Source organism: Otolemur garnettii, unplaced genomic scaffold (assembly GCF_000181295.1).
Source record: "Otolemur garnettii isolate 467f Iridium unplaced genomic scaffold, OtoGar3 scaffold00122, whole genome shotgun sequence".
In the NCBI taxonomy this organism is placed as follows: domain Eukaryota; kingdom Metazoa; phylum Chordata; class Mammalia; order Primates; family Galagidae; genus Otolemur; species Otolemur garnettii.
In genome coordinates, this window is record NW_003852517.1 from 1,493,567 (window position 1) to 1,508,023 (window position 14,457).

At 40.1% G+C, this 14,457-nt stretch overlaps 1 protein-coding gene across 9 annotated transcripts in view; it reads left to right on the forward strand.

Moving 5' to 3' along the window:
• The window catches only part of PHLDB2 (pleckstrin homology like domain family B member 2), a 219,377-nt gene that overhangs the window by 164,874 nt on the left and 40,046 nt on the right, over nt 1–14,457 (forward strand). For 8 of the 9 annotated variants that reach the window (XM_012810047.2, XM_023517840.1, XM_023517841.1 and 5 more), the window contains 3 exons: nt 1,619–1,762; nt 2,818–2,955; nt 13,171–13,299. In XM_012810047.2, the coding sequence (XP_012665501.1) occupies nt 1,619–1,762; nt 2,818–2,955; nt 13,171–13,299 (411 nt within the window). The remainder of the gene's footprint in view (nt 1–1,618; nt 1,763–2,817; nt 2,956–13,170; nt 13,300–14,457) is intronic. The other variant, XM_023517844.1, reaches the window with a different exon arrangement.

Consider the following 14,457-nt stretch of genomic DNA (forward strand, 5'->3'; position numbering starts at 1 on the left):
AAGAGAATTGCCTGAGCCCAGGAGTTGGAGGATGCTGTGAGCTGTGATGCCACAGCACTCTACCGAGGGTGATAAAGTGAGACTGTGTCTCTAAAAAAAATTTAAAAATAGGGCAGCGCCTGTGGCTCAGTGAGTACGGCGCCGGCTCCATATACCGGAGGTGGCGGGTTCAAACCCAGTTCAAACCCAGCCCCAAACAAAAACAGGAAGGAAGGAAGGAAGGAAAGATCACGTTCAATATCTTCTTAAAGTTATGAGGATTGTTAAACAAATTAAATGAAGCTAGTGAGGTATAGTAAATTTTAAATTGAGGGTGTTAATTTGAATATTATTTTCAACAATTAATGAGTAACCATCACTAATTACTCAACTGTGAAATTGTACAATTATTGACTTACTGGCCCAAAAGATCACTTCTTTTCCAAAGGGAGATAAAAATTAAATAAATAATATACCCATACTGGCATCCCCTGCCTTTCAGAAAGACTGGTCTCTAACAGGTGATACCAAAATAACTAACCAGAAATTCTAGAAAGAAGAGGCTATTTTCAATTTCCTACCTTCTCTTCTTGAACAGTAGACAATCACATCTGGCTGTGTGTAGGGGCTACCCTATTCTTTCCTTCCCTGGGCATGCGCCCTCAGCACTGTTCAGGGGCGTAAGCATACCCTCTCTCGCTTAATTTGTTTCTTGACTTTCTCACTCCTTGCCAAGGAACTCAGTTTTTCCATGAAATAGTTTTATGAATGGTGGCCAGTGTCCTATTTTAGGTAGTGTCTGAAACATTTTATAGGAGGAAGGTCCGTACAACAAAGACAATAAATAGTGCACTCACACCAAAAGGGAATCGTCAATTAACTTAATATTGAGTGTGTGGTTTTACATCATTTTGTGGGTCTCCCAAGTGATGTGCTCTTGCTTTTCCACCTTGTGCCAGGAAGGAAACAAACATGAGTGCTCACTTGCAGATAACTCTGGCAGTGGGACCCAGTAGTATGGCTGGAGATTGAAGAGACTGTCGTAGGATATGTTCTCATGTGGGAGATGGAAGAGAACATGGAGCTCATGAGGAAGGTAGCAGCGTGCCTAAGAGATTACCCAGGGAGATGTCGGAAGTCCCACTTCAGTTCTAGTTCTCTCTCGTGCTGAACTTTCTCTATAACCATGGAGAAGTCACTTTAATCCCTAAATGCCACAGCTTCCTCATCTGCATAACATCTGAATTCTTTTAGCTTCAAAAGGATATGAATTTGTGAATTGAAGTTGGTTTATATGAGCTTACTGAAGAACCTAACTGCTGAGGATGACGTGGTCTTGTCGGGAATCTGCGGAATCAAAGCCACACATGGCCCTCAAGATCCCCAAGTGCAGCCCCTCGGCCAAATCCAAACTTCACAAAACAAATCCCCTTACTAAATGGATGTGTTTGGTAAAATTTGGATTCATCAAAAGCCCACACTTAAGGATCCAGAAGCCCACATGTAGCCCCAAGGCCACAGATTCCCTTGCCCTAAATGGAGACTGTGAAACACTAGGCTTCAGGCTGGTTTATAAGTCAAGTTTAGAAATTCTAGAATTGAAGTGTGCATAACCCCTTTCTGTGCTGATTAATTGCAGACCCCAGAGGGTATAAGCGAAGAACAGAGGGCCCAGGAGATGGCTGCAATGGAAGATACCAGGATAGTAATTCTCAACAACCTTGAGGAACTTGAACAAAAGATCAAAGATATAAATGACCAGATGGATGAGTCTTCCAGAGAGGTATAAACCACTTTTATTCACTTTTACCCTCTTCCTTTTTTCTTTATTTCCTTTAGCTGAAAAATAATGCTGCTTTTGAGACATTTTAATGCTCAAAAGCCCATAATAATGCTGCATAGGATTTGGAGGTCAAATACATGGAAGTCAACACGAGCAGACGTTTATCCAGTGGTTCCATGTGCACAGTTAAATCCCCCCTTTGAACATTCTTTTTCCTTTCTTTTTCTGAAACCAGATGAGATAAACACATGGAGCTATCTTTAATGTACTCTATGCATAGCCGGATGCTGTCTTCACTAGTATGCGCTTTCTGACCTGCCATGGGATCTGTCAGCTTTGTATTTAGGTGTTCAAGCCCAAATCCAACAAATGTTTTCTGAGCATGCCTACCATTGCATATCATGTTGGCACCCTGGGGACTCCGCACATGAATCAAACATAGACTCAGCTGTCTAGAGATTTGCAAGCCAGACAAACATATATTCTATAATTGTAACAGAAGAGAGTGGCAATTTTTTATTACTGCCATGGACTAGGAAGGGGGCCATAATTCTGTCTAGGGGAGATCTGCACATCTGTTTTCGCAGATGGTGCTGATGGCCCGGTAAGGGGCTCACCTGCTGTCTTGCACGCAGACCCTGAAGCCCCTCCTGCTGCCATCGTTAGGAATGTAGAACTCAGTGGCTTCACAGGGGTAACTTTCACTTCTCATGCTCTAGGGACAGAGAAAGAAAGGCCTGCTGCTCCTGAGTTGGTTTGTGCTTGAGCCTGGACCTAAACAACAGGCAGAGTATTCTTGAAAAGTAAGCAGAAAAGGGGATATAGTAGAAAGTTACATGATAAATAGGTTTTTGTTAACAATTTTTTTTTTTTTTTGCAAATATATGCTAGCTTTCCTACACAGGGATGCAGACTCTCACATGGGCAGCCTGAGTGTTCTCCAGGCCCCAGACTCTGGCTGATGCAGTAGCACTTTTGGAAATTTGTAGCTGTTACAATTGCATCTCTAAAGTGGGCAGTTGAGAATGTCTCTGAGCTTTGTTTTGTGCCCTTAGTTGGATATGGAATGTGCTCTTTTGGATGGAGAACAGAAATCTGAAACAACTGAACTTATGAAGGAGAAGGAGATATTGGATCATCTAAACCGGAAAATAGCAGAACTGGAAAAGAACATTGTTGGTGAAAAGACCAAGGTAAAGAAAATTATATTTGAATGTGATTTTTAGGGGCAAAGTAGTAGGAGGTGGTCCCAGTTGAATGGATTTAAATGTTACATGGAATTACTGTGGCTTTAGATTTGTACATCATGTTCCTGGAAATAGGGGCACTAGAGAAAAGTCCTAAGATCGTATACATTGTCACCAGCTGAGAACTGCCAGGTACCAGGCGGTTGATGCTGAGAAAGCAGAGCCCATTTAATTTACAAGCTGGCATTCATAGCAGCTCATCCTACTTGAGATGAGTGAGTTGTTTTGTTTTGTTTTGTTTTTCCACTGGCCTTTCTGGTCTTCTGATTCCACTGCTTTTTAAATGATGTTTTTAGTATGCTGAACTCCCTTCCCACTGGTGCCCTGTCGGACGGCTTAAGCATATTTAAATAGGATTGCCTTGTTTCTTGTCATTTTTCTATTTATTAAAAAGATGAATGGAAACCATTCATCTCACCTGCCTTGCCTTGCTGTTATCTTCAATGCAAGTGCTCTGCTCTTTGAAAAATGTGCTCCAGTTTCTGAAGGGTCCTCACACACTGCCAGGTGAAAACTATCTGTGAAACACAGGTACGCTTAGGTCTTGCTTATACATTTCAGGCCACAACCTGAATGTTAGCAAGTATCTAGCAAGGAAAGCATTACATTTTAGAATTCAGGGTGTTAGTTGGATTTTTGGTTTGTGTGTTTATGTGGGTTTTTTTTTTCCTTCCAGGAAATATTATGTATTTTTCTCCTATTCTCAGTTGCATTGAGTTAAGCCTAAAACTAAAATTTAAATTATGACTTGGGGGGAGAAAAAAAAAGCTGATAAGTTTGAACATATTTTTCCTACTTATCATGTTCTCCACTAAGCTGAGGAAAAGAAAAATTTTTCGTTTGGGTAAGTTCTAGGGGTAATGTGTGGAAAGAATTTCTGCTGAATGTGACTTCCTTTTTAGGCTTTTATTTGTGTGAGACCTATAAATAAGGGCATTTGATCTGGGTGCCAGAGAATGAGCTCAAAATGATATTGTCAGAAGTGGAAGTCAGATTAAAAGCTACACGTTGATTTTTCAGTTGCCTGCATGTTAAAATCAAACGGCACAGCTTTTTCATCTTAAATGTTATGTAGGCTCATTCTACCTCCAGACTTTTAAATAGTAGAGAACCTATTTGAGTAATGGGTATATTTTTCTTTTGAACTTCAAAAAAACCAGTCAAAGGATTGACCACATCTGCAGTGAGGAGCATTCAGCTAGTGGTATATGCTTTTCACAGATTCTGCACCGACATGAGAAGCTGTAATTGGAGACATTTGATGTCTTGTTTTGGTACTTAGGAGTATTTTACTGTTAAGTACTAATTAAGTGAAGTGATCCGACAGTAATTTTATTACTATTTCATGTTATTGGAAAACTTGTGGGACATAGGAATGGAGTATCATGTTCCCTGTAAGCCCTTCTGCTTTCCTCACTCATGAAGTTATTTATTTTTGTGTGGCTCACATATGGCATGGGCTACAGATCCTATCTGTCTATCTCTCATTAGCATCAGATTCTGCCCCCAAATGAAACATATTGAGCCACTGCTAGCCGTGTTGTGTTCTCTGGACCTAAGGCAGAAGTGGATCTCCAGGAACATGGGCAGAGCCAGGCACAGAAGCCATCTGCATCCTTCCTCTGATTGTTTTGGTGGCTTGACAGAAGCTATGCACAGGAGAGGGGACTGGAGGGGCTTACAGCATAGAACTGGCCCATGCAGCTGTTAGGGGATTAGTGGAGTCTTGGAAGGTGGAATTATCATCTGTCGTCACTTTTTATAAAAAACAGTCAGACACCGGCTTTGGGTGAGGAACTCCAGAATAGGGTGAGGGAAGTGGAATGAGCACTGGGTAAGATGATATACCTGCATATTCTTAACTGAAGTCACCTAGTGACTTCACTGCTTGGATGCATATTGTGTTTCTCAAATATAAACTTGTCCTACTGTTTTATGACACAGCTCTTTTATACCTTCACTCTGTTCAAACATCAGGTCCTCTTCCCTCCCTCTGGGTCAGAGATGCTCCCACCTCCTGTTCCACAGAGAAATGAGAAGCATCCTGTCCTCACACAACTGAGCATTCTTTCCATTCCCCCCCCTCCCCAAAGACCAGTCCCTTGAATGTGCTCAGCGTGTCATCCCATCCCACCTTCTGAATGTCTTCCATCTTTCTGCGTGCACTGTCCTCTCCCCATCAGTTTCTCCCTCCTTACAGGACCTTTACTGCCAGCAGCCAACATTATTATTTAAAAAACAAACTACTACTTTACAATTTTAACATAAGCTACTACCTCTTCACTCTTCTCTTTATCCCAACTAAACTTTCCACTTTTCTCGGTATGCTGTGTCTCTTCTTCCTCATTTCTCCGTTAACTGTTGTTCTTCCTATTCTAGTTGGCTTAGCCCTGCCCCTGCTCCATCATATTTGCTCCCGCTACAATTGCTGAGACCTCAGTGCTGCCCAGCGCACCGGTGCTTTCCTACCCTCTTGATATCAGACTCCTGAGCAGCATTCAGTACAAATCATTGCCTTCGCACTTCTCCCTCCTCCCCCCATGGCTGCCTCCGTGCACTGCACTCTGCTGGTTTACTTCTGTTTCTCATTTCTCTGTGACTCTTTTCCTCTCATCTCCAGCCAGTTCTCTCGTATCCTCACAGTCTTTTGTAGCCATGACTTTAAGTACCTCGTATATGCTGGTGACTATGACGGGTTTGTCTCCAGCACACAGTCCTTTTCTGAACTCTGACTCATATCCTGGAGCCTACCTGACGTCTTCACTCAGGTATTTCCAACTGAACACACCCGTAACTGAATACTAGATCTTATTCTTCCCTTGCCTCCCACCACCGCCCCTGCCCCCCATCCTCCAGCTTCCCCAGCCCAGTAAAGTGCATCTCTATTCACCTGTCTATTTAAGCAGAAACCTAGAAATTGATCTTGACACTTCTTTGTCCATCATCCCCATATCTGATTGATTACCAAATTATTTCTCAATGACGTCAGCATCTCTGCATCTCCATGATGAGCATTCTCTTCTAAACTATTGGAATCTCTTCTTTAGTTCCATTTCCACTTGCTTCCTTTCTATTCATTCTCTCCCACTGCATTCAATGTAATTTAAAAAAAAAACAAACAAAAAACTACATCACTCTGATTATACCTGCTGCACTGTTGATAGTCTAAATTCCTTGCTGTGATCCCTCACTGTCCTCCCATTCTTCACAGCACTCTCACGGGGCCTTCCTTCCTCTTTGTTAAAGACCCATGCCCCCATGCAGTCCTTGGCAGATACTGTTTCCCCTGCTTGGAATTCCCTTGCCCATATTTTGTGTCTTGCTGGTTCTGTCTTTTAGGGCTCCAGTTTAGTGCCAGCTGTTCGGAAAAGCCCTCCCAGACCTTTCCTGTTGATTAGGGTTTCCCTGTTGTTCTTTTAGTCCTTTACATCTTGCATTTATGATTTATATTTGTTTGGAGCTTATTAGATATTTATTTTCCTCTTTAGCGTGTGAACTAGAGGCTCAGGCACTGTGATCCATTATGTATCCAACTCACAGTAGGTGCCAAAGTACTGCTAGGGCGCTCTGGGAATATTGTCCTCGGATTCTCCTGCTAACAGCCACTCCAGGCTGGGCCTTAGTGAAACACTGAGCCAAGCACCTGCCAAAGAGGTACATGCAGCCAAGTTTCGGGACAGCTGGGCCCGACTGCCCAAGTGCACCTGCCACTGGGCCTAAAATCACACTGCCAGTCAAGCCAGAGCGTAAGACAGAAGGAGGAAGTGGCCTTTGCCTTTTGGATCACGTTTCCTTTTCCATACACCTGTTGCTGTGGTCAGATATAAACCGTGGAATGAGAAAAGCAAAACCTGAAAAGATATCCCTGTTGGGCAAACTCCCATTCAGATGTCGATAGTACATCCTGTAAGCCTGGCCCTAGATTTTTAGAGACACGAGCCATAGGACAGGGTTTAATAACACCTTGAAATTCAAAGATTAATATGAAATTATTAACATTGTTTTCTGAGATCTGGAGTATTATTAATACCTGGTCTTTGGTATTACTTCTCTTAGCCGATTTTAGAACTATCATTTTATTTTATATATTTAATATAAATCTGCATATGTGATCTGTGATTACCATTTAGTATATGTTACCATAGAAAATATACACTATATACATAATTACATGCATAACATAAAATATAGATAATATGTTTTATTATAATGTATTGAACAGTTTTGTAGACGTTTCCCTGGGCTGGGCTTTACCTATCCTTAGGGAAACCACGTTGAGAACATCAATAAGCCTGTTCCCATGTCACTGTGAGCTAGCTGCTTATTTGAAGGTAAACCAGAGACGATATTTATTTGGTGAAGCAGTGAGCAAAGAAACCATTATGTTTTCTTGTAGCAAGTGAAAGGAGAGGCTTGGTGAAGGCCCGTTTGGGCACAGGCCTGGTTGTGGCACTGGCTTCCATTCCCTCTCACTCCCCGTCTCCACTCCAAGACCATCACGCCCGATTGAGAGAATGTGGATGTGTTCATGTACATTTTCTTTTTGTCCTTATTTCTAACCACATTAAAGTTTCAAAATTAAATATAGTTTTTCAACTGTATTTTTGGATTATTTATCATCTGTGCTTCCTGGCACACAAAAATCAAGTCATTTGTACCAAAATGAAATAAAGTGGTGAAGGAAACGTTCTGACCCTGTAGTCTTGTTGAAGAATCTTTCCATTATCCAGATGACCATCCTAAAGCTCAAACCACCCTTTTATGGACAGTTATTTTGTGTGTTCATACAGATACATTGTGACATTTTGTAGCCATCCTAGCGTGCATGGTTAAAAACGCTTTAGCACACTGTGCTTAAAAGGTTTGAACTGAAGCTTAAATCACTCTGTGTCATTCCACATGTTCCTGAGCGAAAGCTAGATTACCTCACTTCCTAATTGTTCCACAGTAAGCATATGTGATCACATATTAAATGGCTAACTCTTTTCTCCCATTATTGTCTTGAAAAGTACCTGTTACTTCCTCCCCATCCTTCCTTCAGATCCAGGGGAAGACAGTGAGCCTGGCCCCAAATTCTTCCGTCAAAGTGTTAATGCCTCCTGAGTGCGGAGCATTTGCCAAGTCACAGCCAGTGTTCAGAGGAGACCAGCCCTTCCCGTGCCTCTTTCTTACATTTCAAAGTTAGCTCCCTGGTTAGAGGAAGTGGAACTATGTAGTGGGATTTGGGGATTTAAATCGATAGGATTCCAGATTGAGGTTATTTTTTCTGGTGGTGGTTTGATTACATAAGTTCTTAGTGTTCTGATTTTCCAATTTTTTTTTTTTACAAGAAACATCCCTCATTTCTGTAATTAAAATGTCAAAGACCCCCCCCAAAAAAATATTCTAAGAAAGAAACAGTAGAGGCAAAGAATGGGTTCTTAACAATCACCATTGGTTGACACAGATCCATCATCTTTCTCTTGCAATTCCAAAATCTAAAAAGTTTTGTGGGGGAAAAGAAAGTCCTTTGTGAGCTTGAATATTCGTAAGTGTAGCATGTTTGATTAGACAGTATTTCCCCAGACATTGCTGGAAATGCTGTATAATGTATGCTATATTATCTCTGTTACCTCTGTCAAACTCAGAATACTCTGAAATTGGAAACATTTCTGGCCTTAAATAGTATCATGGATGTATGCAGACGTCCAGACCCATCAAAATGAATATTTAAACACATACAGTTCTTTTTATATTAGCAATTATAGTTCAGGAAAGCTGTTAAAAGAAAAAAGAGTTTCACATAAATGTTTATGGGTCTAAAATAGTTGCCTAATCTAGGAACCTATCAAAATGCCTAGCTACCAAACAACACCTCAGGATTTGGGAACTGGAAAGGGAGGGAGTCCCTGGGTGTATAGACCACCCTTAAAGGTGACAGCTTAGGGACTGTGAACTTCAACACATCACTGGATGTTCCAGACCTTCCCCCCTGCTTTACAAAATGTAGCCCAAGTGCCTAGAATGGAATGTTCTGGGTTCTGTGTTAAAAACAGTTTGGAAATTGTAAAAATGGATCTTTCCTTTCTAGAACATCCTTTATTAAGCTCATAGGGTGCCAGATTTAGCAACTAAAAATCGGGAAGGTCAGTTACATTTGAATTTCAGATGGTCATCCTAAAGCTCAAACCATCCTTTTTAGGACGGTTATTTTGCATAGTCACACAGATATATTGTGACATTTTGTAGCCAGGAAAAATAAATTTTTAAGTGTAATTAAGTCCCATGCAGTATTTGAGACTTATGTTAAAAAATCATTTGTTGTTTTTCTGAAATTCAAGGTTAACTGGCTGTCCTCTGTTTATCTAGCAGCCCTACAAGCTAATAAATTAGGCATCTTTTAAGGAAAACCTTGAACTATCTGTATGTAGATGGTATTGTACACTGAGAGATGGTAAAATGATTTTTTTCATTAGTATTTAAGAATTGTCTATGTAATACAGAAATTCAAATAGAGCCAGCAAGTTAAATGTCTGTTTCTTCTGTCAAGAATACAATTTAGAAGAGAGAATACTTAAATTACAGTGTTCTGACCACCAGCTCTACAAAAGAAGTAGTCCTATAATACACTAGGAGTTTTTAAAATCATTCAAGATTATTGGTAACCTGTGTACAAGTTCAAATCAAATATAAATACTCTTGATTATTTGTATGATGAGAAAATAGACATTTTGCATCTGAACTTGAAGTGCATCACCCTTTTTGAAATGAATGTTGGCTATTCAAATCTATTGTAGTTTTGTTTAATTTGAATGCAAACATTTTACAGTTGGGATGTTATTTGTAAGAGAGGCACTTTTACTAAGAAATAAGTATTTTAGAACATTTTTTGGTGGATCCTGCATTAAGGTCCTGTATCTTCATTAGGCAAATCAGTTGTACTTAGTTGCCTTTTACTCTGACATAATCCTGGGTGGCTGAGTCAGTGGTTCTCAACCTGGCTGAACAGCAGAAAACCTGGAGAGACTTTCAAAATGCTTCTTACTAGGGCTTTATGCCCCTGGATTTGTGACTGAACTGGGACCTGGGAAACCGTATATTTAAAAGCTCACCCAGGTTATTCTAATGCGCTACATAACAACAGTAATCAAGTTTGCACTTACCTCTTCCCTAACCCACTTTTCGTCTGTACTGAATGAGTGAGCAATCAGCTCACTATGGGAACAAATAGCGGCCCAACTTTATGCCCTGATTTCTACCTTAATTTCTCCATGAATAACTCACCTTTGGCCATATATGAGTATGGAACTGTAGGAACATCAATCGTTGCAGAATCTGGCAAAGAGTTTGTGGCCCAGCTGAATTTTGCAAGTGCATCTAGAAAAGACAAATCAAAGTGTGAACAGTGCCGACGGAAGCAATCGTCTCTCTGGAAGTCTCCTTTGGCTCCTGGTTTTATAAATGCCCCTGTACATGTAGATTTTCCTGGAGTGTTCCAATTCCTTGTACTCTTACTTTTTCAACAAAATAAATCTATTAAATTTATTATGAATGCATTTTATTTTCTAAAAATACAGATTTGTGAATCTTTAAAAAAAAGTCATACTCTCTGCCAATTGGATATTTGAAGAGTATCACCCCTCCTATGGTAGTCAGAAGAGGTGAGTTTGCCAGTGTAAACTGGAGGACGGGAATAACACCCAATTTTAATATTTACACGTAAAAAGCAAGAATCCTTGAAATCCCTGGCCCTTCACCTGCCCTGTTATTTGTCCATGTATTTTACCTTCACTATAGAAGGTGATACGCTCAGCTCTAATTAACTGCTTGCCTAGAGCTAATTTTTCTTTGAAAACTTCCTGAGCAATAAATAGAAGGGAGGAATATTAATTTCTTTCTGGCTCAAAGCTGGACTTCTTCTGGCTCTCACAGGAGTGACATCACCTCTGTGATATATGGCCAGGCCCACCTGCCACCAGTCCGTCTTTCATGTTTTCCCTTCACTTCCTTTGCCCTCACTTTGGCCCCATTGAGCTTTTGCCGGGAGACCCGGGGACTGACACGGCGTTACTGATAAACACAGAGTTGCTGCTGAAGGTTCTAATGGTGCCTGCTTGCATAATTCTTCTCACTGCCCCCTTGTACAGAATTGCGAAACGTTTTGAGCTCCTCAGAAGGAAGGCACTATGTAAACATAAGGTATTTTTTCTTAGTTCTCTATTTGAGTTTATTTTTAACAATAATAAAAAAAAATTTGAGATCATCAGAGGAAGAGTTTGGTTATTTCTTCAGATCTGAGACCTGTATGTTAAGCCAGTGGCTTTTTATATCATCAAATACTGTGTCAATGTTTTCTGTCAAACGGAGCATTAAACTTAAGGACTACACATGTGATATTTATAAGTAGTATATTTTTAAGACTTTCTTTTTAGAACAAAAGTGGCTGCAAAGTCTGATAATATAATATTTAGAATTAGAACTCTCTTGGAATAAAATTATTTTGCTGTGCAAACGGTGCAGCCTTTGACCCCCACAAAGAACACATTTCTTGGCTAAAAGACAGGTATTGCTGGTTTTTTAAATAAAAAAGAATTAATTCTGAAAACTAAAGGCTAAATCTAAACCAGTATGAGTATGTTCAGTTTTATTATGGATTAACACATGGGAATCCTTTTTTCTGTTAACAACACCATTGCTTTCTTTCACATCTAATTCTTGCAGAACAGATGTGCCTTAGTTAAAATTAAAGGAACTTACTTTGTAGTCTATTAAAGTTTAAGTTGTTGTAGAATCATTATAGGTTGGAGTAGGAATTGTAGGTTTATGTCTTTCAATTTAATTATTTTAAGAAAACTACATTTGTAAAGGTAAATATACGTTTCTAAAATTCCCTTGAAATTTTAAAATGTAAGTAAAAAAATGGAGACTCCAATGAACTTGGGTATTGATGTCCTCTAGTTTTAGATTTAAATAATGACATCTTTATATGTATGTATAAATATATTTACATATATATATTTACAAAGGAAATCATGGCCACTTAAATAAAATAATTATAGTAAGGATAACTCCATGGGACTATTTCAGAATTTTGTCCTTTAAAAAACTCCTTCTGTGGCATGCACAGAAGCTAGTTTTATCTCTCCCCGCTTGCACAGAGAGAACATAAGAAAGGGAAGGTGGTGGTCATTTTACCTACTGGGGCTCAGATTGGTGAAGTGCTTCATAAAGTGCTTTTATTTAGGCTGAGAGTGTTAGAAAAAAAAAGAATCATGTCTCAAATGTGTTTCTTGATTTAAGAGATGGTATCACAAGGCCACATAATCAGCATATTAGAGTGTGGGCCTGTTACATCCTGAAGAATGCCCAGGGTCACGTTGGCATGTGTGACTTGGGAGGGATTTAGTATTATCTTCTTTGTCTTCTCATCTCTGACTCTGGAGCATCCTTTCCTTTCTTTCCGCAGTCTGTGTTTCAGTTAACTTTGATGTCAGTCATTGCAGGGATGTCTGTACCTCCTGTCGCTGTCGCATTGTGGTGTGTGGGAACCGCCTGATGCAGCCCCTGGAGGCTTTGCCAGCCATGCATGTTTCCCAGCTCTCTCTGCCCTGCACATGTTCTCCCTAGAATAAAATTTTCTAATTGCTTAAGCTCTGAACTTTTCCAAACAGCTTAGAAGTGTTTGAAATGCCCAGGCTATTCAAGATGCCTAGAGTCCCCTCTGACCTGAGAATGAAATTTCAGTATTTCTGAAACTTCCTTAGCCAGTGGAGCCAACTGGACTATGACAATACTTGAATGCCTTTGTCAAGTTCTCTTGGCAAGATTATGAATTTGGTTGGCATTTCTTTTGTTCTTTTTTGGCTGTTGACCAACACTCAATATTGCCATCGCTTCCTCTGCTTTTGTGACATGGTGGCAGGAAGTAGGGAGGGGAAGAGGGCGGTCATTGTCAATGCCCAGTTGAAGTGGACCATGTTTTGAGCTGCTCAAACTGGGCCCCCTTGTCTTAATTTCTGCTTATACCCTTTTATCCTAGGCACTAACCAGATATGTTTCTACATTCATAGAATGTCTAGAATTTATGTGTTTGTTTGTGTTATCCATGGGAAATGTTCACTAGCACCTGCTTGCGTGTGAAGGTAATTTCTATTCTTCTATTTTCTGATTTCTGAACTTCAGGAGAAGGTAAAGCTTGATGCTGAAAGGGAAAAACTAGAGAGGCTCCAGGAGCTTTACTCCGAGCAGAAGACCCAGCTGGACAATTGTCCTGAGTCCATGAGGGAACAGTTACAACAACAACTGAAGAGGGTCAGTAGCAAACAGGAATGCACCAGTTCTTCTTCTTTCTTTTCTTTCTTATTTTTTATTTTTACCAATTAAGTTCCACTTACCTATGACTTACTACTTCTTATAGCATAAATATGCCTAAATTCTAGTCATTAGATACTTTTAAAATAGAAATATGCATGCTGAAAGTATAGTGTTATTCATGTTAATCAGTGAAAAATTGCTTACTAGAATCCTTCGCTAATTGATAATGCAAAATCTTTTCTGGAGTCATTTTTTAGTAACAAAAGAGAGCTATTCCTGACACTGAGACACTGGCACTGGCACTTAAGTCAACTGACATCTTCCCCTGCGTTTCCTGCTCCGTCGTTCATGAGTCCTATTTGCCCTTGCATGATTTTTTTCACCTTTAGCTTTATTTTAGACTCTTGTCCAAAAATTATCCTTTTCTCTGATTTACTCTCCATCACCAGCTGTTGTTTGCTTTTCTTCTTCTTCCTGTTACTTAACGATATTGAACTCATTAGCACGATCACAACAATTAAACACCAAGACTCAAAGGCAGGGCATTGCTAATGGCCTCCGTGGCTTCTCATACAAGCCTCATAATTTTTGAGAACTTAATGTAGCATAGACCTTCTAGTTAAACTTCATCAGATTGTTTCTGATCCATACTGTTGGTGGTGTTTGACACAAACGGGTTCTCTTCTGAAAGCGAGACTTTCTGTGTGGATGGTGTCACACACAACTGGCCCAGCAGCCATTGAATATTTCATAGTCTCTTGACAACTGGGTTGTTTCCTCTAAGCAGCTCCTCAAATAAACTGTGATCTGGGGAAGCAGTCACTGACAGCCTTGGACCTCTAAAGGAGTCACAGAGTAGTCATTTGTCCTACGTGAGCAGTAATTTATGATTCTACATGAGTAGGAAAGGCTAGCTCCATTCATGTTATTCTATCTGTACCTGCTTGGGAATGAGAAGTTGGAAGGTCAATTAGATTAGCACACTCTTAAAAATGTTTAAGATGCCCTATAATACAAAAACATTTGATGCCAGTGAGAGCATCACCAGAAAATGAAAAATAACAGTTCAATGTTTGGCATCTTAATAAAAAATATCCAGGGCGGCGCCTGTGGCTCAAAGGAGTAGGGCACCAGCCCCATATGCCAGAGGTGGTG